Source organism: Lineus longissimus, chromosome 4 (assembly GCF_910592395.1).
Source record: "Lineus longissimus chromosome 4, tnLinLong1.2, whole genome shotgun sequence".
NCBI lineage: Eukaryota > Metazoa > Nemertea > Pilidiophora > Heteronemertea > Lineidae > Lineus > Lineus longissimus.
The window spans coordinates 7,961,003-7,984,481 of record NC_088311.1 but is presented as its reverse complement, the minus strand read 5'-3'; the positions used below and the strand labels follow the sequence as shown (position 1 = coordinate 7,984,481).

General features: G+C 38.8%; 1 protein-coding gene across 15 annotated transcripts in view; it reads left to right on the top strand.

Moving 5' to 3' along the window:
* The window catches only part of LOC135486151 (3',5'-cyclic-AMP phosphodiesterase 4C-like), a 249,309-nt gene that overhangs the window by 215,285 nt on the left and 10,545 nt on the right, over positions 1 to 23,479 (top strand). For 12 of the 15 annotated variants that reach the window (XM_064768707.1, XM_064768703.1, XM_064768702.1 and 9 more), the window contains 5 exons: positions 15,817 to 15,918; positions 18,184 to 18,251; positions 19,268 to 19,386; positions 19,542 to 19,635; positions 23,064 to 23,278. In XM_064768707.1, coding sequence (XP_064624777.1) covers positions 15,817 to 15,918; positions 18,184 to 18,251; positions 19,268 to 19,386; positions 19,542 to 19,635; positions 23,064 to 23,278 — 598 coding nt within the window. Of the gene's footprint in view, positions 1 to 5,075; positions 6,017 to 12,731; positions 12,833 to 14,069; positions 14,200 to 15,816; positions 15,919 to 18,183; positions 18,252 to 19,267; positions 19,387 to 19,541; positions 19,636 to 23,063; positions 23,279 to 23,479 lie in introns of those variants that run through there. The other 3 variants (XM_064768714.1, XM_064768717.1, XM_064768715.1) reach the window with 3 other exon arrangements.

The window sequence follows — 23,479 nt, the reverse complement described above, 5'->3', positions numbered from 1 at the left end:
GAATCCGTTCTCATGAATAATGAGAGAATAAAGAGATTGATGCCTGAGGTCCTGGGTAGTTTGCCATCTGCCTCTCGTGATGGGGAATATGATATTCTGTGGGCGGTAGCAAAATAGAAAACCTGTTGATTTTTTTTCTTGTTTTTGCCTTCTAGAAACATACAGAGAGTTTGGCTGGGATGGATTGCCAGTATTATGATATATATAAGACGAGCGAATGGCACTCTGATGTGTGGTATTTTGCACAGAAAATAAAGTCTTTGAACAAAATTTCATTTTTCATCTGAAACTTCAAAGTCGAAAGTATCTAAAAATATCGACTTTTTCAGAATCAAGAACAAACTATTTGAGGTATGATACTGACGACTTTTCCCAGCAATTTTTGACTTGTTTTGCATGCAATGCCATCCACTCTGTTCATGGTAAATGTTCTCAACACTGACAACAATGTCCAAAAGAGAATTTCTCCTTAGCCATCATAAAACCTATAATGGATGGAGCCCAATGATAAAAACGTTAATGAATTATAAACCAGTTCACCATGTGTGTGCTTCAGGTCCCAAATCTGCATCGATCAAGACATTAGCATGTCCAGTGATGCATCCGACGACAATAGTGCGAAAAGCTCTCTGGCTAGTTTAGCCTTCTAGTGCAAAGCAACCGTTTTTCTGTCGCCATCATCATGCGTAGCACATTAGTCCATTGTCGTAAATGACCCTTGGCAAAAACGTCGGTTTTCTGAAATCGGAGCATCAGCAATTTAGGTCTCGGTTATCAAAGTGGCTGCCAGCACTTTTATGGTAAACTGCAACTTTTAAGTATGCCCTTGTTATTTCCTTGGTCAGAAAGAATGCTCTTGAGTGGTTTGAAGGTTCCTAGAAGGTTTCTTGATTGTTGACAAGTTCCAGCCACTTGCTACGGATGCTCGATTGTCAATAGGTGCTAGAAGCAGGAGCAATATGTTTGCACAAACATCCTTCTTTGGTAAAACACTTGTTTAGGTGCTGGAAGCCAGCGGTAAAATATCATTGCACAAACATACTTATTTGGTAAAACACTTGTTTAGGTGCTGGAAGCCAGCGGTAAAATATCATTGCACAAACATCCTTCTTTGGTAAAACACTTGTTTAGGTGCTGGAAGCCAGCGGTAAAATATCATTGCACAAACATCCTTCTTTGGTAAAACACTTGTTTAGGTGCTGGAAGCCAGCGGTAAAATATCATTGCACAAACATACTTATTTGGTAAAACACTTGGTAAAATCCTTTTGAAATATATGGTTGAAGTATTCACCCTGGCGAATCAATTCCCCACATTGCCGAGCATCTTATCAGGCACTCCAGTTTGCCAAGCTTGCCTGTCCTGGGAAAGAAAATTTTATTTGATAAAGTTAGAAAAACAGTGTTGTTGGGTCTTTCAACGAAGTATTGTTGTGTTCATCTGGTAATGATGTTCTTCAAGAATGATTTGCATCAAATATAGAGAAACTTGCACTGCTGGTTTGTCCTATGGAAAGCGAACAAATTGTAAAATATGCATGGATAGATTTTGTGCGTGCACCACGTGTTTCTCCAATCAAGTTTCCTCAATTTTTATCACAGTATGAAATTTGAATCAGATAAATGAAGATGGGCAATACAACATTCACTGCGCAGCGCAGAAAATGCTATCAGTCATATTGCATTCACATGTTATTTGTCTATTTCACATATCTTATTCAATTTTCCAATTTATTCAGTGAATGAAATCTATCAAATCAATATCATGGAAATGAAAATTTCATAGAGACAGTAATTGAGTTGGTGATGAAAATTTGCTGGTAACTTCTGACTTTTTTCGTGGAAATCTTAATAGGTCAGGTCAATCGCATCTAAATGTTATCTCTTTCCTCCAGGAGTAAAATTGGGCCAACACCAGTTTGGTCAATCTGTCAAACTTTTTAATTAATCAATCAGTTAATTAATTGGTCACTGTGATCATAAAGTTAATATGGGGTGAATTTCTAACAAAAACTTTATAATTGACGTGACATATTTTCTCATGAATATGTCAGTATCAAGTCACGGCCACATGGAACAGTGATGCTATTTATATTTTTTACGAGAATTCATTCAGTCAGTTATACATGTAGGATTGAATTGATGTTCTTGCTTCTGAGTATGTAAGTGTGTCATTCTGTGATTTCCCAAATTGATATATCTATTTGATTTTGTTACCCTAAACAAAAAAATGTGACCTTTGATTGGCCAAGAAACAATCAAGTGACCTCTTCTAGTCTTCTAAAATCAGGGCGCTGTCTATTCATTTAGGGTCCCTAATCCTCCAATGGCTGATTTCTATGTGTGAATACAAAATGGTGATAGTTCTGTTCAGCTTCTGGTTATAGAATTCTTTTGGTAAAATGAAACCAGGAATCTTCTGAGCAGAAACTGCCTTTAAGCGAAGTGTCATTTTGGGCTGTGTTGATAACTGCCACCCAATCCACCAAAAGGTCTGATAGTTGGAAAAACTGTGAAATGGTGTGAAGTGGAGCATTAAGATGTTGTTGAATTAAATGATAACTTCAGGTTGCTGTTTTGATGAATACAATTGAATATTATGAATACAACTTCCTTGAGGGGAAATTGCTTGCATGATATCTTGGCTAGTAAGGTTACGAACACCTAGATATCCAGTCTTTACAGTACAGACTCCTAGAGATTCAGTTCTTCTTGGCATAATTCCCCCCATGAGTGGGTCTAACAGGGTTTTTTTTAAAGTTCAACTCACAGTTGTGGTGTAATTGGTATTACCTGCTCTCTTCAAGGTGTTTTGTTGGCATTACTATTATTTGCTTACATGTTTTACATTCTTAGGGTGGGTGTTTGACATTAGAACAGCATGGGCTTATTCTTAATGGGAAATAAATCAAATAACTCATTGTAGAGTTATAATATGATATCTTTGGCATCCATGATAACATGGTGATGCAAAGCTTACCAATAACGTTGCAAATCTTCAGGACACTTTTCCTTGGCAAATGAGAGGAATATCCTCCTCCAAATTGAAATTGACCTTAATGGACCTTAACCTTTGGCTGAGCTCATTTTTTTCCACCTGGGGCAAACACTTGTCTTACGATTGATGAGGAAATATATGCAACAATTTTCTACTTTGACAGTCTTTTCACTCTTGTACAAAGCATGGTTTGTTTGCTAAAAGACTCAATGAAAAAAGGATTACTGTGGGGAGTAGTGTTTGCTTTGCCTATTAGACGGACAACTTACTGTAAGAAGGAGGGGGAGGGGGCTTGTATGTACAAAGAATAGTTCTGTGCACCAACCATTGTCGAAGATTGCCCAACCAAATTAACAAGTTCTATCATGTTACAATGGGAGTCTAGTGAGTTTAATAAAAAACTGACTGTGTGAACAAACAAAGATCACAGCAAATTTCTAATCATTTGATCATTTTACAATAGAAGTCGGGTGAGCTTTATACAGAAACTGACACTATGAACTGACAAAGATCGATCTAATACGTTCAAATCTGTCCAGATAATCAATCATTATTGATAGACTTGCGTAGCATCTCTTTACAGATGACATAAGAGTCGATCAATGTGAGGAGGAGACTGTTAGGGATGCGTGCAGCAGGCAGTTCATCACATTATTGTCTCACTGGCAGACACAGCGCTGCTGTAGTCTGCACAAGTGTTAGGAGAATGTTAAACAATTGTTTAGGATCATGTCGGCAGAATGGACTCTTGTATAGCTTGTGTCTTGTCTGAGGCTTTTCTGCTGAAAGTTCTGTATTCATGTAGTTTTGAATAAGCTCTCTTTCATGTGAAAAATGTACCTCCTGAACTCTACACTACTAGAAACTTGGAAGACTGCTGTTTGCATATCTTTTAAAGTTATTTGGAAAAGGCTTTCGTTCATATGAGAAATATACCTCCAGAAGTCTACCTGAACCAAAGTGTGTGCGTATCTAATACTAGTTATTTTGAATACAATGTAGACTTTCTTTCATGAGAGAATATCTTCCTTCCAATCTTGACTCTGACCAATGACATTGAGGACTGATGTGTGCGTATCATAAACAAGTCTTTTGGAATAGCTTTCTTTTATGCAAGGAAATTTACCTCCAGAACTCTACTAGAAAAGACATTGATAACTGATGTATGTGTATATTACCTAAGTCTCAAAAGTTCCATTACATTCACAGGAAATTGGTTTATTTGTTGGAGAGTAAGGTGAAGACAGTGTTGTCTCTTGTGTAGTCACTCCAAGCATCAGCAGTTCTCTATGCCATGGTGCTTGGTGCTGTCTCCATATCATGGTATTGGATGAGTCCATTCATTGTATTGGATATGACAGCCAACACTTAATGCACATGTATTCCTATCGGATTTGCATCTATTGCATCTATTGGTCTACCATGAATCTACCTGTTCATCCAATATTGGATTTACTCAGCTAATTACCGTGTGAGTTCAACTATGTACACTATGATTTTTTCAATCTGCCACCAACAGAACGCTATCGCTATAGCCTTGTTAACCTGTGCGCAAAGCACACAACGCTGAAACTAATTGGCTACGTATTAGCTGACTATGGTACTTGTCAACTCAGGAATCCATGTGTCATTTAGTCCAACAATCGTGCAAAGTATTGACCTCCATTCTTGCCAGTGATTGAATCAGTTTCGTCACACATCTCGGATTATTAGTAATTGCCCATCAGCATCGGTGTTCCTATAACTTCACGCTGCTGTGGTTACGAAAGTGCATGACGATCATTGTGTACGAAAGATAATGTCATCAGCAGGTCTGCGCACGGAGTGGACGTGATTCATCCTTTCAGCGTGTTTGAATCATAATGGCAAGTTGAAATCTACACATCTCTGCACGTTGGATACTTCTTGGCTTGTTAAAATTCCTGAATGTGGGCGAAACTAATTGGCATTATTCTGTTCTGAGGAATATCATACAATTGTTTAGTTCAGTAAAACATGTTTGAATCTACATTTTTCATTCAATGGAGTTTGTTATGTTTCTATTGACAACCTTCTCTCATTATTTTGTATTCTGAAGGTAATATACCTCAGGTATACCATTGTGAAATGATTGCTGATGTTTGATGAGAAATCAAGGAACTTTTGGTCTCAGTTTCTTTGGATATCATGAGACGTGCCAAAATCTCAATCAGAGTGCATCTTCTTGGAATATAGTGATTCTGTCAGTAAAAAGAATTACATGTGGATTTCGTTAAAATCATTTTCTTCGGAGTAATGCACCTTGATAATATGACTTCTGGTTTGTGAAGTTTTATTGGAAATGTGTGGGTGATGTTAAGAGCAATGCCAAGTCTTTGGTTATTTCATTTGGAGCATGAGGATGTGTTCTAACCTTTGAGAAATCTTTTAGAGGAGTTTGATAGCATTGGAGATTTCTTGTCAAAGATTTAGTTAGATAGGAATCGCGTGTCGGTGCAATCACCATCCATTACTGTCATCCATTTTGGAATCTGCTGCGTGAGATATAATGGAATGAACCACTGTAGCAGTAAGTTGTACTAACTTAATACTGTACCTTTCATGTGTTCACCTCTACATGGCTTTGGTTGGAGTCATACGCCGTCCATCCAGTTCAAAACTTCTTCCGTCAAGTTCACAAATGAGATCTCTTAAAGTGAACTTGGTATGATACAGCAAAAAGTAGTAAAATTAATGTGTCAATCGTTTTCGCTTTTGAAGTGAATTTTGCACAATTTTGATCGGTGTTGCTGACTCGGAAAATAAAGTTTCGATAACTCCAGGATATCTTGATAAGTTTCTTGATAGCATCGGATACATTTTAATAAAGCAAAAGGATTTGTCCATAATAGGAGTAAATCCATGGTAATTGTTTGACTTGGTGAGGACTGCCATTTGGATATTCTCAGAATGGAGTTGACGAGAATGGATTCCAATTCGAGTATGGATTATTTGATGCCGGGCCGAGACTACTACATGCCCACCTCCGATTCTATGCCCCGTAGGTATCAACTCATTTTCATTCACATATTTTTAAACACTTAATTTTTTATCAATAGAAGACAAATATGTTGAAGTGTTGTATGTAGGAAGATAGACGCTTACAGAGAGATTAAGTTGCTCCTAGGTTATTATGATACATGTACTTATTCTTTTTGTACCTGTGGAGATTTTGATGATCCAAAAGCACGTGGTAAGGTCAGCCTTCCGAAAAGTTTCCTCCAACATATTTGAGTCAAAAGTGATACAGATTTCTGCTGGTTAGTATAGTTGTGCTAGTTGACATATTGCTGACCACACTGTGGTATGACCCCGACCATGTTACCTTCAACCACAAAGTCGGTCAGATAATCGCTTCTACCAAATCACAGCAGCATTCTGGTCATCATATTAAGAATATCATAGTTTCTGACCAAGTCCCAACATTTGATGCCCATTCAATTCCTGCTCTACTGATACGAATGATCGATTCCAATACTAATAATATTGAAGACCCATCTACATGTATCCAGAGACTTTGACATTCAAGTTGATATTTAACTTAAAATAGCAGGTAAGTTTGAAAACGTACACAATAAGCTATCAGAAAGTAGTGGAACCACCTTTAGTTCTGCCATTTAGTTTTAAGTTTGAACTTATAACATATATAAGTTTGATGCTCACAAGTTCTGACACTAATGATCTCAGTCTTAAATTTTTGCTTCCAAACAAATCCCAGGGGTTCAAACTACGAACTATTGGCAGTCCAAAAAAAAGTGGTTTCGTAATGAAGGAAGCTGTACCCAAAGTAAAAGGCTTTAAGGTCCCAAGGTCTTTCTGTTGATTTTGCCATAAAAATGTCAAAGTGTTCTCAAGGGATGTCAGTATGACAGTAGTGATTTATAATGATGGTTTACTTCATCGAAGTCTATCAAAGTGGTGGTCACAAGCAACAAATGTGGCCGAATACAGGACCTCTATCATTCCCTCATTGAACATGTTGAGTTGCGCTCTGGGCTGGTCGGGGTGGCATAGTGGAAACATCAGTGCCTGTCACCTCTGAGATCCCGGGTTTGATTCCTGGGCGGTCCCAGTGCACTCACTGTTGCACTCATGATGATGATTGAACATCACATGTAAAATTAGCAGGCAGTCACATGTTTTGGGTTGTATTGCCAAAAGGTGCCTCGGTCTGGAGGCGAGGTCTGAATGGATGGCCTCAATAATTGACCGCCACAGATTCTGACTGATCTTCTGCATTTCTGACAAGGGCAACCAAAACGAAGGTATTCTGCATTGTATCATCTGAGCTGCAACCATTTCAATCTGACATATATACAGTGTACCAGTGGGAGAAAATGAGCTATTAGACTGCAGTTTGATTTCTTCATACTTGTCCTAATTACTCGTTGATCAGACATCATTATCTAATTCAAATTGAAAAAAATTGCACATTCATGATGCTTATTTTGAAGCATTTCATCACATTCTAGATGATGTGCCAATATAACTCCTAATCAATTGAATTACGTTAATTTGACATCACTCGACAAATGGATTTTCAATTAGCATGATTAGTGCTTTGAAGTCCGCATTGGGAATATGGATTTATTTCTTTATTGTTTTATATATCAGGTATACACTTGCATATTGTTTTGTGCATGTTTATATCTGTTTTTACCGGCTTTTGATATTTTGAGAACAGCTTGTTATTGATAATGATGGCAACTAATCAATATCAAGTTCAAAAACTAAAGGTTGTAATTTTTGGCTGTCGAAATATGTCGGATGAGGGATGGGTTACAGAGGAATTAATCAACAGCCCAAAGCTAACAATTTAAAGGTCTACCATACATGTAATTCATTTGTTTAAAAAAAGTTGAAAATTTCCAATTGTGTATAGTACTGAATATATATTTCAATGGTACCATTTCGTTTGGTCTTTGTGTTCACTGATATATGTATACCAATTCAGCCAATTGCAAGCACAATAACTGTTTTAGTCTTTACTTTGAGTGCCTTATAAAGCTCCCTCTCTTTCTGCTGTGGAGCTGCTTGACAATTCATAAAATGGAGGGAACTTCTTGTGTCGAGTTAGTGTTTAATCTGGCCAGATTTTTCCATTGGCTATACATGTGGAAAGAAGCTGGTACAAATACAGTTAAATCCATAGAAATGCCAGTATGCCAAATTGAAACAACATATGACTTGCTGACTCATGTTGCCTTCCAACGGAAGTTTCCTTGTCTAAACAATTCCTTGCCTGAAAACATGACCTAACATGTGGAATGGAAACATGGAAAAGAAAGAAGTCAGCTTCAGTTTTGAATATAAATAGAATCAACAAATGGAAGGAGAACACTATTGAAAAAAACAGTATTTTAGGAGGAAGAAAGAGGGTTGAGCCAGCTTTATCTGCGCCAGAATCATATACGATTGAAATAAACCAGCATTGTTATAGGGCACCGTATCATTCCTTCTCGATATTGCAGAAAAGCTTTCAGCTTTCTTCGAATGTGACTGAACAAAATGCTCTGGTTCTTGTGTTCTTTAAATGTTCAACTAAGAAGAGTATCCTGCGCTACCATAGATCCAAATACTGTGAGCCATAAAAGGTATCTTTTTTGTATGCTCTTCTGAAATTGCCTTTTCTCATTGGACAAAGCGCTATTGGCTTGGGGAATCATCCATTGGTAGCTCATGTAAATGCAGAGAATGATCAAAAAAATTGTTAGGTATTAGACAGAATTTAACTCCTGTTGCATCAGAAAAGAGCTGGAGATCGAGGATCATTCACTGTGGCTCATATCGTTGCTGACGTAAAAAGGTTTGTTTGGTAAAATGGGTCCAACTCCTATCAGAAAACAACCGTCTGAAAACAGGCAATGAAAACTATCACCTTTTGAGATTACCAATTTTCTCCAATAGTTTCTTCATTAAAAATAATACACAATGCAACTGAATAATACTCTGATGCTGATCTTAAATGTGATAAAGAAAGCTTTGTTTCTAAAGGGATCTGTCGCAGGATAGAGTTGCCTGGCTTTGTGTAGGCTGCTATTAGCTGCTACATGTATGCTGATAACGATGAGAATTTATATCTCATTGACTGTCTCATTATTCAAACTTAGGTTCAACTGGCGAACATTTTGAACATATCATCTTTAAAAGTCAATGACATAGCCCTGTGAGTTGTAATGTGAAGTCATCGTTCTTCTTCTTCTTTTATGCAACAAGATGATTTAAGCCATCAAACGTGTGAGGGACCTTCACCATTGAATTCTGTCACTGGCAGCTTCCGACAAGTCTTCACCAAGACCAGCTGCTGCACCATCACACTTAACTGCGTCAAGCCATCTGACTCGCATCCTACCCCTTGTTATCGTTGCTCTCAGTCAGTTTTGGAAAGTTTTTGATGTTTACATCAAGGTTGAAGCAGCTTTGTGATAGCCAGTTACTTTGAGACGCAAGGTTAAGTTATCATGAGCACCAATGACCAAAGCTAGCATCACTGACAATGCCATTAAGGACCATGATGCAGTGCTAAATGCACCATTCAGAGCTGATGCTTTGAATTATTGTTCTGACGATTCTGATTGGCTGCCTCATCACAGTGGCAGTATCTTGCATAGAAATGGTTGTCATGTGTTGGGCAATAGAGGGAGAGACACTAAATGACCAGTCACCACTGCCGGGAATTCTGTACGAAACGCATCCTGGAATGAATATTCTAAGGTCTGCATGTACATCAAGGAATGCCTGTTAAATGTAGGTAGAGAACACGCCATTGATTCTCTTAATGATTTGCTCTGATCGATCAATGAAGGAGCTAACGTTACCGATACGGTGTCTGGTTTCGTCATGGATAAATTGTGCACTAGATTACCCAAAGATATTGGATCCGCTTGTGAAGGCGAAAATAGATTTTGGTTACATACATGTATGCATGTTTCAAAGTGAAGAGCTGTCTTGTGCAGAGAGTCAAATAAAAAAGTTTCAAAAACATTATAAAGTGTGTTTATAATGTTTGGTCTCTGCAAAGGAAATGCAATAATAATGCAATTTGGGGCATGGTGACATAATGGTTGAAGTGTCAGCAGTCCAGAGGTCGTGGGGTCTAACTCCATTCTGGTTGCCAATTCGTCCTTTGTAGGTCATGCATGCCCAACTGCGGTGTGAATTGATGCCCTAGTTTTCATCTGTGGTGTGATCAGTATCATTTCACAGCACAAGGTAAAACAGGTGTGACCTTCTTTCACTGTGTGGCTGCTTCTGCTAGCTTAGCAGTTCCCTTCTTGCCCATACACAGAGCATCTCCTTGTACACTATAAACACAGAGCATATGAAAAACGCTTTATAATATTCCATACTATCGGCAATACCTAGATGAACAACTTTTTAGGCCATCAGGTGGACAAAAGATCTGACATTTCCCCTGGTAATAACACGGAAAATCCTTCAGCACAATACCGGTTGGTAATGTCACCACAGAATAAAGTGAAAGGACTTAATAAATCGCCATAGCAGCCCTATTGACTGATCTATAGAACATGCCGTTAAATCAATCCAATCTTGGCTGACATTTTCACTGACATATTTCGAAAAATCAGCTCAATGCTACTCCGTCTACAGGAGAGGTTAATGAAAGTGGATGTTGATGGTATGCACTTGCTACAACTCGTTAGATAAAGGTGAGAACCCTTATCTCATAGTCATATCAATATAATCTGCTCTTGATATTCCACACCGTTGGTAATAATGGTACCGTCCAGACGCAGTGTAGGGGTCGAAATGAAACCACCCAATATACCTGCTGTAAGGTTGCAAAACCCTCGGCTGACACCTCAGGTTTCAGTCTGAATATTTAGTCTACCCGAGCAGTCTTGTTGAAACAGCCAATTTAGATCTGCCAGCTCGGTATCATTTTCCTCAAACACTTCTGATTCCACCATCCGTATCACTTGGTCCATTCCCATATCAGACAAGTCAGTGGTACAGGCAATTGATTTTTGCATACACGATCTGTTAAAGGGAGTCGTAATTTATTTAATGGGCACTTGATTCGCTTTTACCAATTCATCATTTATTCAAATTATTGGTGACTTTTGTACCACTGTGCAGATCGATATAGTGTGCTTCCTTTTAAACAAGCATCAATCACTTAATATTTAGCTTCTGAGCATGAAACACAAGATTCCATTTTCAATCTTCTCATTTGTGCTCTATAAACCTATGTATTTGTTAGAATAGATGAAAACCTCATTGGATATGAAACATACCATAAATGAATAAACATAAATATACCTGCAGATGTCCTTTAAGAACATACTAAACTTGAAATAACTGAAGCTGTACGACCTACCACACCTGTAAGCCAAAGAACATACTGGCAGTTTACTTTAAAATGTATTTTTAAATCCTTTGAAGTCAGACTCCACGTGCTGTTTGTCAATTTTAGCTAAATTAACTTAAATAAAGCCAGACAAATATCATTGTACCGGTAACGTGCTGGGTCGAACAAAAGCTCATTACAAAGTTTTAAATCATGCCAATTGATGTGTTGTCAAAGCCATTGTTTTACAAATCCTTTAATGATGTATTGCGTTGCCTTTGTGATACCTTAACCCCTGCTTGTCCATTATTCCGATTTTGATCGTTGATATGTAACGCCCTTCGCAGTCTGTATCATCACCCATTTCTTTGGTCTAGATGCCTGCAAAGTGAAATTCTTCACTTATGACAACTTCTTTTTTAATACTGATCACCCATTTCGAGCAGAATCTTTTTAATAGTACATGTATCATATACTCTAGTTTCACTGATCAAAGACCAGTTCTGAACATTCAGTTTAAGCTGCATATTATGCATGCATTTGATGTTATTCATTGATTAATCAACCATTCTTAGATCGGTGAACATTGAGTATATTTATCTTTGAGAAAACTATGTGTTCAAATATTCTTAATATTCCTTATTCAATGCAGATTATCCTACAAACTATTGTGTATGGATGCTCTTTCTTTTCAATGTATTTATAGCTATAGTTGATCCCTGCCCATGTTTTCCACCAAACCCAAATGTACACAATCTTTTATCAATCAATAGAATATCGATATTTGGGTCAATACGGAGCGATCAGATTTTCTAAGTCCTCAACTGCATTTGTAAATTCAGCAGAAACTTGCCTAACACATGACGTCATGACTACTAGGATGAGCTGTATTCAGAGGGGGGGATCTAAAGCAGGAGTGTCACCTTTTCTGTCCTGTAGAGCAACACCTCTCTAACACCTCTTATGGCCCTCTGTACACTCCTTGACCTGCAGTGTTTTAGTGAGATGTGGTCATGGTGCATTTATACGCATTAAGATTATCAGTCCAATGAATTAACATTTGGATATTCCGATAATTTGCTACAATGAACTTCCTCAGAACAGGAAAATTCACAAAATATTTTTGTTGTGTTCAATTGACCTGAACGTGCAACCTATTCATTCATATCCTGGTGTTGGATTGAAGTCTTGAAATATCATCTCCGCAAGTTTCATGAAGTGTTTTTTTATCCCACTGCACATTGGTGCAGGGGATGGTCTGATGAATTCATCCTATGTGTACTGGGGAAAGCGTAATTGCCTTCGATGGAGCTGCTACAGCTGTGTAGTGATGTGGCTAGGGGTTTTGTTCTCTGTACATAGAGCTGTGGTCCAACTCTCGGAATTGTTCAGTGCTATTCTGATGCACTTCCGGCCATGTTGCATGCAACATGAGCTACCAAAATAACCCGCGATAGCTGAATTGATTCGAGACATTGTCCATCTTTTGTTGGGATAAGAATTAAGGTGAGTCCGGTGGAAATTACTAAGTCATATTTGGTACCTGAGTTAGGGTATAAACGATGTTCAATCTACCAGCATCACCATCATAGACTTCATGGTTCAGGACTTTGGCCTCATTGAGCATAGTGGTACGAAGGATTTTGGCTTGCCATCATAGACCATAGTAGTAGAAGGATTTTTGCCTACCATCATAGACGATAGTGGTGCAAAGTACATTACCCAATAGCGGTACAAGGGATATAGTCTACACCCTCGCCCACTTTTCCTCTTGCCATTTTGGACACCCAGTAGGCAGGGGATAAGAGCGAAGGATGAGTCTTTGACTGGCCGACCTCTGAAAATGTGTTACTCCAGTGATGGTTTACAGGAGGTGTCTTTACAGGAGTTGTTGGTCTTCTAACCCACACACGACACAACACACACCTGGTCATATCTTTGTTGTATTTGGGTCAATAGTGTTAAGCAACCTCCCACAGGTGTGGTGGTACTGCTGTTAAAAGCTTGTAGGTTTTGATGTATAAGATAAAATATTTGGGATTGTTACTATGACGTTTTGAAAATGCCAATATTTAGGCATGGTGGTGACACCGTTTAAGTGTGAAATTTTAAAAGTGCTAATTGATGAACCAACTCGAATGAAAGTTATATAAATCTTGCAGCAGTTATAAAACCATCCATTTGTTGCGAAGTAGGTGAGCAAGGCACATCAGTTTAATCCAGATAAAGATTCGATACTTCTGTTGATCAAATACACAGCTGGACATTATATGATATCTGATATGATGTCTAATGGGGGGATAGTGGCGTTCCAAAAAAAACACTCATTGTTTGTGTATAAAAGGACACAGACAGAACCTAAGGGACCCTCCTGTTGTGTAATTTTGGGTAAATATTCCTCGAGACATTTCAGTTTTTCTCTTTTCTGTAGCCCATTTCAGGCTGCGTGTTTCCTCTTCATGGATGGTGACTCTCTACTGTTGGTAATGCCACTACGGTTGGGCTATAATTTGGGTCTTTAGACTGGTGTCACCATCTTTTGTGTCATTCAGAGGATGCGGCAGTAGATTCTTTAGTAAAGTGTCATGCCCGAGGTTGTGTACAATATGTCACTGACAGTACGGGTGAATCGCACTTCAGACTACAAGTTTGTGACATGCATGCTGACGCCTATTTTATGCCCCTCCTCAAAATGTTGACCCGTAGATTCTCACCACATGTTCTTCCCAATTTCTCATTACAGGGCTAAGCAACGCTGGGGACAAGGATGGTAAAATGTCAAGTCTTCCAGCCGTACTTCCCCGGACCATGAGCACTAGTGCTCTTCGTGATATTAGATTTGGACGCCACCATAAGTATTCATTTTGGCAGAGGTAAGGTGCAATGTCACAACCTCTGTAAAGTTTGGAAAATGTGTGAGCTTGTCTAGCTTATGTGGACTCTCTGGAGCATGATATGCTGTGGTGCAGTGATGAGAGTGCGAGACTCGTGGCATTAGGGTTATGGGTTTGAATCTCTTCTGAATCACTTTCATCGTTCGAGTTCAAAGGTTAAGTGATGCAAGGCGAGTTCCAGACCTCTCTAACATACCCTAAAGACGCTGCGGTGTTCAAGCCTTTCTAGTTAGGCCTCATTAAAAAGTGCTCAATAAAAACCATTCTTAGCCATACCAGTTTCTTGACATTCGTTTTGAAAGACGAATCTCCTAGTTCTTGCGATCTTCTCAGAAAATGAGATTGATGAGTTTTGTCATCTCATTAATGCTACTTTATTCACAGTCCCAGACAACTTGCAGTATTCCAAGAAAGCAATTATGTGGCTGTTACCTTGCACGGTTTATAAGCTTGTGATTGGCGTATGATCTACCAATGCCCAGCGGCAAAATCAAGTCCGTCCACTTTAAATACAAGATGGCAAATCCAGCTGTCTTTATCCAAATATTGTTAATCATCAACACAGAACGTACTAGTGAGAAATAGAGATTTTCTGGATACTTGTATAAAGGTTGAGACCCCAGAGGACTTTCCCTTAAAATGAAAATAAAAATCTAACTCGTAGTTTTCTATGAATTGCAACTGGCCAGTTCATAATTCTGTGAATTCTGATCGATGATGTTGAACACTTTGATTTGAAATGCTTGTGTAAGCACTTGATGCTTATAAATTGGTCCAGAAGCATCAGAAGCAGTTCAGATTGTGAGTAGTTTCAATGCATTAAGAGCTTTTCATAGGTGATATACAATGTTGGAAAGGTAGGTTCTTTACTTGTGTTTTACATGTAGATGAATTTCTGTGTTGTCGATTTCTTACATTGTGGAATTTTCTGATATACACGCTTCAGCCAGTTAATGTACGTCTGATAATATACATAAGCCTATTACTGTGAGAGGTGTCTTTAAAGACGTCCTCAACTAGCATAAACTTGTCAACACACTTTAGTATATACATGTATAGATGTAATTTTTTTTAAATCAATCACTTTTATTTCAGGGACACTCTGTACATGTATATGTATTGTTTACTAATTCAAAACTACATTTGACTTTGTTTCCAGGTTTAACACTTTTCACCCACTGTAATATCGAGTTTCCATTTCCAGCTGATATTTTTCATGATTTATTAGTATTTACTTTGTGATGCAAGCACATGTAATATGAATGTTTATGAATGAATTTGAATTTTGAATTTATTCTGTCCTATCCATTTTGCCAAACGGTTTTACAATTCAAATATATCTTGTAATGCATAGGTGTATAGCCAGGGGGGACTGCAAATTATTCCTTTTGGGGAAGAATCTTTGAAAATGACCAAAAATCCTGTAAACTGGAAAATTTACCAGGAATTGGTGTACATGTACTTCAGAAAAATACCCCCCCCCCCCCAAAAAAAAAATCCTGGCTACTAGCCTATGTCTTAAATGCGTTTGCGTCTTTACTTTACAAATCGGAGCTTTGACCAATTCTGATGTGCATCTCTCCTCTCTGTTTACAGGCATGCTGAAGACTTGATAGTCACCCCCTTTGCTCAGATTCTGGCCAGTTTACGCAGTGTGCGAAATAACTACATACTCCTTACCAATGCTTCCTCCAGCAGGTACGTTCAGTCAAATTTTTCTTTTCGATCCGGAATTGATTCCGTCAGATAATTCCTACTCCTATGGTTTCCAAACTTGGGCCATTTCTGCTGCCCATTTTGTGGATGTGTCTTGCAGTAGTGAAGAGGATGAATGGTTTCCCCTATAGCAGGTGTCAGTTTGAATATAAAGTCCAGTTATAAATTGGCTGGCCCTCCGCTAGTTCGTCATTCAAAGAGTTAGGACTTCGCTCTCAATATAGATGCATTACCAGTTTCCCAACTCGTCATTTCTCATTATGAGCTGAATATTAAAGGGGTATGCCATAGTGAAGTTATAATGCATACAATTTGCCAAAAACTTGATATTTATGATATTTGTATATCTGTCTTCACGATATCATTGTTCAGTTACACAATTTCAAATTTTCAAATTCAGTTTCAAATTTCAAAGATTTTGAGCATCTGCCTTTAAGGTATTTCTCTTATTCTCATAAACTCAGTTAGTGCTTTATGAGAGTGCTATTATTCAGCTTGGTGATTCCAACCTTTGCGTATTGAAAGGTATAGAAACGTGTTTTATTTCCCCACGAACTTTGCCATTTCAGCAAATGATCATTATTAACTGTTTAAGGTGCAACACGTAAGCTGAGCTCGCAGCGACCTTAAGGCATTGTGTGTATCTTCAGTTGAACCTGTCTACCAGCAGAACTAAGAACTACAGACATATAGTCTACTATAAGCCTCGTTATTTCAAAATGCAAACATAAATCATATGTGAAAATATATAATTGGATAATATCTCTCATTGGCAAGTGCATTATCACAGAAATTAATCGTAGTATCTTGGAATTTTTTCGCAAATATTTATGGTCATGAAAATGAAGGGGTTAATAGTTTCCAAGGTCCCAATTGGTGCACAAAAATGAAAGGATTGTTCCATTAGAGTTTGTAATCTTTGAAATCTTAAAACAAAGCCTATGACTAATTGGGAATTTTTTCACACAGTTTGAAAACAATTTCTCCGGAAAGCTGTTCGGCAAGATGAAAGCTTGTCTTTGGCAAAACACTACTTCAGATATCTGATAATATAATCAGCGGAAGTTGTCAGAAAGAATTCAGGCTTGATAAATGTTGGATTTTTACCTCCACAAATTATGAAAGGGAATAGAAGTAGCATATTAGCCTAGAGTTTTGTCATCTTTTGACAGATGTGCTTCTTCACTTCCATTATCTGACTCTCTGTCACGCACAAATATTACCAAAAATAGCGAAACAGCAAATTGGTGTTTGCCCCCATCTTTGGCCATCTTCCTGTTGTTGTTGTTGTGTCTTGTCTGGGTACCATTGGTCAGCGTTAAGAATTTCCGAGGCCAGGCAGTTAGCAGTCACATTATTCCCTGATTTGGCGTGCACAGCCAGTGGCATCGTCTGTCGTCATTATTTCTGTCACATCCGAAAGAGATTTATTTATCAGAAGTGTAGCCGGAAGTGTACAAGAATACTCTGTCCTCGGCAAATGTAAGAAATGGGTGTTTTCTTAATTAGGTTTTGTCTGGCACTTTGATCTAGACGTCAGTATGTACTACTAGTTGGTGAATAACTCATTCCATCCCGCCCAGTTGCTTAGCAACTGTGAAGATGGACATCTTGTTTCTGAAACCTCGTCTGCTTCTGCCGATTTTTACAACTCAGGGAAATTAATGCGTCTGTTTTGATCAGTCGGCTTGATTTGATCAATAGACGAATGTTGCACGTTTCAGTGATTTGGCTTTTGGTGGTTTCTCTTTCTTCCTCCAGAGGGCATTACATGTATTAGGCTATGTTTGTTGAGGAACCACAAAGTCTTTATTGATTTCATACATCAGTGTGGGGCTTGGATGAACTCGTGTAAAATTTTAGACAGACTAACTGGACATGTTGGTCTTTTTAGACTTGAACATTTTTGACCTAGACAGGATAGTTCTCTTAAGTAAGAAATGCCGGGGTAAGGCGGATATATGTGTGACCAGTCACAGCAAAACCAGGGGCATGTCGCACTGAAGATGTGCCCAAATGATGCCAGGAGATGATTAAAGAAATCGCTGTACCCAGATTTCTCCAAAGGCAGACAACAGTGAAACCGGTCCGTCTCAACTTGCCAAGTTCAGAGGAACATGTGCCTGGTTTTGCTGAGACGTGTCATTGCACATTCATTGTTTTATCTAGAAACTTTAGACTATTTCCATGAAGATAGATGGATGTCTTATATTGACAAAGTGATTAACGTTCCTCTTGTCTTTTCAGATCGCGGCGAGGTTCTGCTGTCTCAGGGCACGCTAATCATAATACTCAATCTATAAACCCAAAACTTGGTAAGTGTTTTCATGGCAGATTATGGAGGTGAAGCGTGAAATGTTGAGTTTTTCGATCATCTTGAGATCGTCGAGCAAAGTTGGCTGGCATTCAATGATATTGTCAGTTCTCAGTCTCTCCATTTCTGAGCTGTCACCACCTGTTGCTAGACCAAGATCGTTGCAACAAGGCTACCTGGCTGTCAATATATTCTATTAGTTCTCACTTCAATTGTAAGATGTCACCACACCAGTAGCTAGATCGCGCTCCTGATCATCTGCACGGAGAAAAGTGCTGCCAATTACGTCAGTTTTTCCTCTATTTGACAGATGTCACCACCAGTGCATCATAAATTCAAACTATCGCATTCAGCTGAAACAATAATAGCCTGTCAGATTATCGCGAAAGAAATCACTCAGTAATTGACAGGTTTCCTGATGCAGCGGTTGATCATACCAAATTAATCGTTATTGATCCCAATGGAGCTCGGGTGGTTTCAGGACAGGGTCGCGCCGTAAACAACTTACCAAAAATAGCGTCGACCGCATCGACCCGCGTTCAATTCGGCGACGCTGTGTCACTTCTGTTTTATCAATATCTATTGAATTATTGCTTCGATCGTGGTATTTTAGCATCAGCTTATGCAAAGTAGAACTGCGCCCACGGATGAAATTGACAGATGTGTGTTGCTAATCATGTATAAGAACAATTATCCTTGTCAGTTTCAGCCATATTTTGTGGCCATTCATATTACATTGCATTTTGAGAAAATATAGTATGGACAAAGTTTGATGCTGATTGTTACTTACAGATTGGGTGATTTGATTGTACTAAAATGACAATAAAAGTATCATCATGCCTTAGTTTGAGAGATAACAATGAAAGTGAAAAGAGAAATAAAAGTCATAAGCCTGAAAATGTTTCAAAATTATAATATCATAATATTATTTCAGTTTGGTTGCTAGCGCAGATGTGTTCTCATAATTGCCCTCCTTTTACTTTTGACACTTTTAACCATTTCTCTTCTAATCTACAGCAGAAGATGCTGGTTACACCAAACTTGCCGGCGAGACGTTAGAAGAATTAGAATGGTGTCTCGACCAGTTAGAGACCATCCAGACACATCGATCAGTCAGTGATATGGCATCAAGCAAGGTATGTTCATCTTGAAATTGATAATGTCCTTCAAGGGGTGTCGTGTATAACTTTTAAGAAACAGTAGTCCTTTTAACATCTTTGTTGTTGTGATTCTCAAAACTAAATCAAGATATACATGTATCTCATTTTCATCTTCTTCTCTATGTTTTCAGTTCAAACGAATGTTGAATCGAGAATTGAGTCATTTTGCTGAGTCAAGTAAATCAGGCAACCAAATATCAGAATACATCTGCAATACCTTTTTAGGTGAGTGGACTTATTTTGTTGGGCTGGTTTCAATGATGTTCCATATCAGACAGGGACAAATTATGAAGTTACGCAATGCCATCTAGTCTATTTGTCATTGTGGTTATATGGATATCATAGGAATATGATGGGGGTGGTAGAACTGATCAATAGTTTCATCCCAAGACTCCCACGGCTCCTCATAACCCCTGTATTACAGAGAACTATATCACGATTACAAATCTTTGGCAATAATCATCTGTTTTCCCTGTCATCGTCATGTACTTTAGGGACTCTTGTTTTGGAATTGGTGTCCAGTTTCTGGAATCAATCAAAGCTGATATTGATAGTATCCTTCTGTGTCCTCATAATTAGTTCGGGTCATAAAACTCTTGCCGCTTGGTACCATGACAGCGGTCAATAATCATGTTTCCATACCGCCTGCTAGATGCTAAAGAATGACTCAGCAGCCGAAGGAATTCTCCGATACCCTCGAGCATTTACGAACGGGTCTTTCTGACTACTTCATGCTGCTGTAGCGCTACTGCTATGCTAGTAATATTATCAAACAGTAATTATTGGATAACAAGAAATGAGTAAGGCTTCTCTTGGACAGAGGCCAATATTTCGTAGGCAACTTTGCATTTATCTCCTTCAAATGTATCCATGATGATAGTCCCACCTTTGGGTGTGATTCTGCTACATGGATTCCCCCCCCTACATATCAGAGAAAAACATATCTTTCATGCAGCATTGGTACAAAATGGAAGAAAAAACAGCTGGGTGCGCCCCTCCCCCAAGAGAGCCTACAGCCCCCTTTGACCAAAGTCCTACATGCAACATTGCCAGTCACTTTTGGCTTCAAAATAACAGCACTGACCAAACAGCAGTGAATAATTCCAGATGCACACATTGCTAGATTTCGGGAGGAAGGAAGGGCTGTTCATTAGATCTTACAAGCAGATGTTTGCATCCAACCTGAATCAAGGAAGGGCTGTTACTTTATTCTGCAACACCTCCACCGACAATATGATTCACAACTTTCAGATGTCACACAGGCCCCCTGATGGGAATTGACGAGATAAAAACCTGCTCGCAACTGTTGAATACTCAACACTCACCAATCTATGACCAGTTGATCACGATGCGATATAAAAACAAAAGGCCAAGTTGAACAAATGTGAATAATCAGAACTACTCTTAGATCTGTGGAACTAGAGTTTATTGATTTCTCTGCTTGTTGACAATTAAAATGAGGTGGGTTGAGATTGAACAATTCAGATGAGGTGGGAGCATCGATGAGTAGGACTAATTCTCCCGATGGCTCATTTATAGTAGTCAGTGGTCGGGCTGGGCCTAGTATGACAGCGTGAGCATCATACTTATATTAAGGCAAGGTGTATTATTGACTATTAGACGCAGTGCAGTGGGTCACGGTTGTTCAAGATTGAACTTGACTATCCCTGGTAGCAGTTGATCAGCCAGCAGAATCCTAACCTTCAAGTATGGACTCCACCCGTCCTGCCTTCTTACTAATGTAACTCTTATTAAAATATTCTGGGTTAAGTGTCTTGTCCACAGCATGATGGAATGATTGGTACCTCTTCATTGCTTTCGAAGTGATCCGCACTAATTAGGGGGAGCGGTCCTTTTTGGCCAGGGATGTGGGGATGTGATGGGCCAAAAGTGGCCAGGATTTTTGCTAAACACTGCTTATTTTTGTGAGATTTGGAAATACGTGTATTCTGTATTCAGGAGGGTCCGAAAAAGCATGAGGAGTTGCCAAAATTGCCGATCAGGATACATGTATAGGTCCTTTTTTATAAAGGGAACAAAAACAGACCAGTTGAATCAACAGAGTGGTAGAATCAAGAAGCATCAAAGTTCATTGCTGACAAATCATGTACACCATGAGCAGTAGCATACATGACCTGATACCGAGTATTCTCTATCAATTCTAAAATTATCCCCTAAACCTAGTTAACTGCTCAATCATCAATGTAGTGTGATATATAGAGAGTTTGGTCAACAAATTGTTTTCATTTTTTTCCTGGGATTTTCTCAGAATCTAGACAGAACAGGAAACTGCTATCTTATCGCTGATAATGTTAACTATGTAACGTCATCTGATGGGTGATATCTGTACCAGGTTGCGAGCTGTGGACGAGGTGTAACGATGAAATCATCTGTATTCATTACACGTAACGATTATTCATGGGCCAGCTGGGGCTGAGGTAGAGACGAATGCATGTATTGATCTGACTACAGGCGTTGAACCACAAGATGAGATGATTCAAACCAGGGTGATGATTCAGTGTGGAGGTTGTGGCTCAAGAAGGATGCACCATTAGAAAGCCCTGTCAAAGTATAATACTGATTTCCTCTCTCGGATATAGCTGGAGTTTCCCCTCTTGACTTGGAATTTTTCATAATTGGCTTCTTTTAGTCGCTTAGAATTGTTCTCAGACTTGAAGTTTACTCAAACTGTTGGATTACTTTAGAAAGACTTCATTTAATTGGATTGTTTTCTTTATCATTCAGCTCCTGGGAACCTTTTGAGATTTGATTTATTGGTTTATCTTTTTGTCGGAAGTGACGTTTATGACAACTCTGGCCGTGGAATTGGACCAGAAATTGTTGACTCGCTCAAATAACAGTATTTGGAAAATTGGAATAAAGCCAAAGGATTGTTTGTTAAAGTTTTATATTCATTGCTCCACAAGAAACAGGAAAAATATATGCAATCACCAACATGACCAATAGGATAATTTGACTACAACATCCCAATAAATAGAAATACAATAGCATTTCTGCTTACCATTAGGTGCCAATCAACTAGAAACCTAACAGGCAATTGAGTTGTCATAATATTTGGATGTGATTTTATCGTAACACCTCCTCGTTGAGGCTGCTGTGGTCCCATGACTTGAAATTCGACGCCATTTCGAGGATTGATTGAAACGAAGAAGGAACATGAAGCAGTTGTGTAGTTATGTCTGTAAATACGTGTTTTGTGGCAGTCGGATTCCGTTCTGGTTCAGTTGTATCAGAGGTAAATGTCCAAGTTTCAGAGTTCCATATGATGTCAGGGCAGGACTGGGTGCATTGGGATGGTCCCGTCTCCCCTTCTCATTCAAAAGAGAGAGATTCCCGGATTTCGTGTTCTAACATACTCGATTTGAAGGGAGTGCAGTACTTAGGATCGTCATCAGTGAAATATTTTAATCTCACAATTGGCATCTACTCAAGGGTTGTCCAACTCTGGGAAGAATCATCCCTTTATGCCCTATAGGTTAATTCCAAACTAAATCCTTTTTGAATCATCCTTTCAGCCCTTCCAAACTCAATCCTTTTGGATCCATGCAGCCACATCATATAATCATCTTAAACTATTTACAGCTACAAAGTTTGGTAGGTCTTTAATATTTTACAAACCTGTCTAATTACAGATAAACAGCAAGAGGTGGATGTACCAACGCTAAAAGTCGAAGATGTAACCGTCAACGCCGAACCAACGACCACGCCAAATAGAAAAGAAAAGAAGAAAATCACACCAATGTCTCAGATCTCTGGGATTAGAAAATTAAAACACGGGAGCAGTTTTTCAGCGGGTGTCGTGCCAAAATACGGAGTAGAAACGCCACATGAAGCTGAGTTAGGAGTGGTAAGTGATACCAAGCCACGTGCGGGTGAAAGGTGACATCGTGAATCACATGTAGCCCACTTTGGAAGTGACTTGTGACTGCATGAACAGTGATGACACGTAACATGCACATGTGAACACGTGAACTCTATTTTTATATAATCGTGACCTTAGAGGTCACACTGCACAGTGCTTCACTTAAGAATGAGATGCACTTTAGAC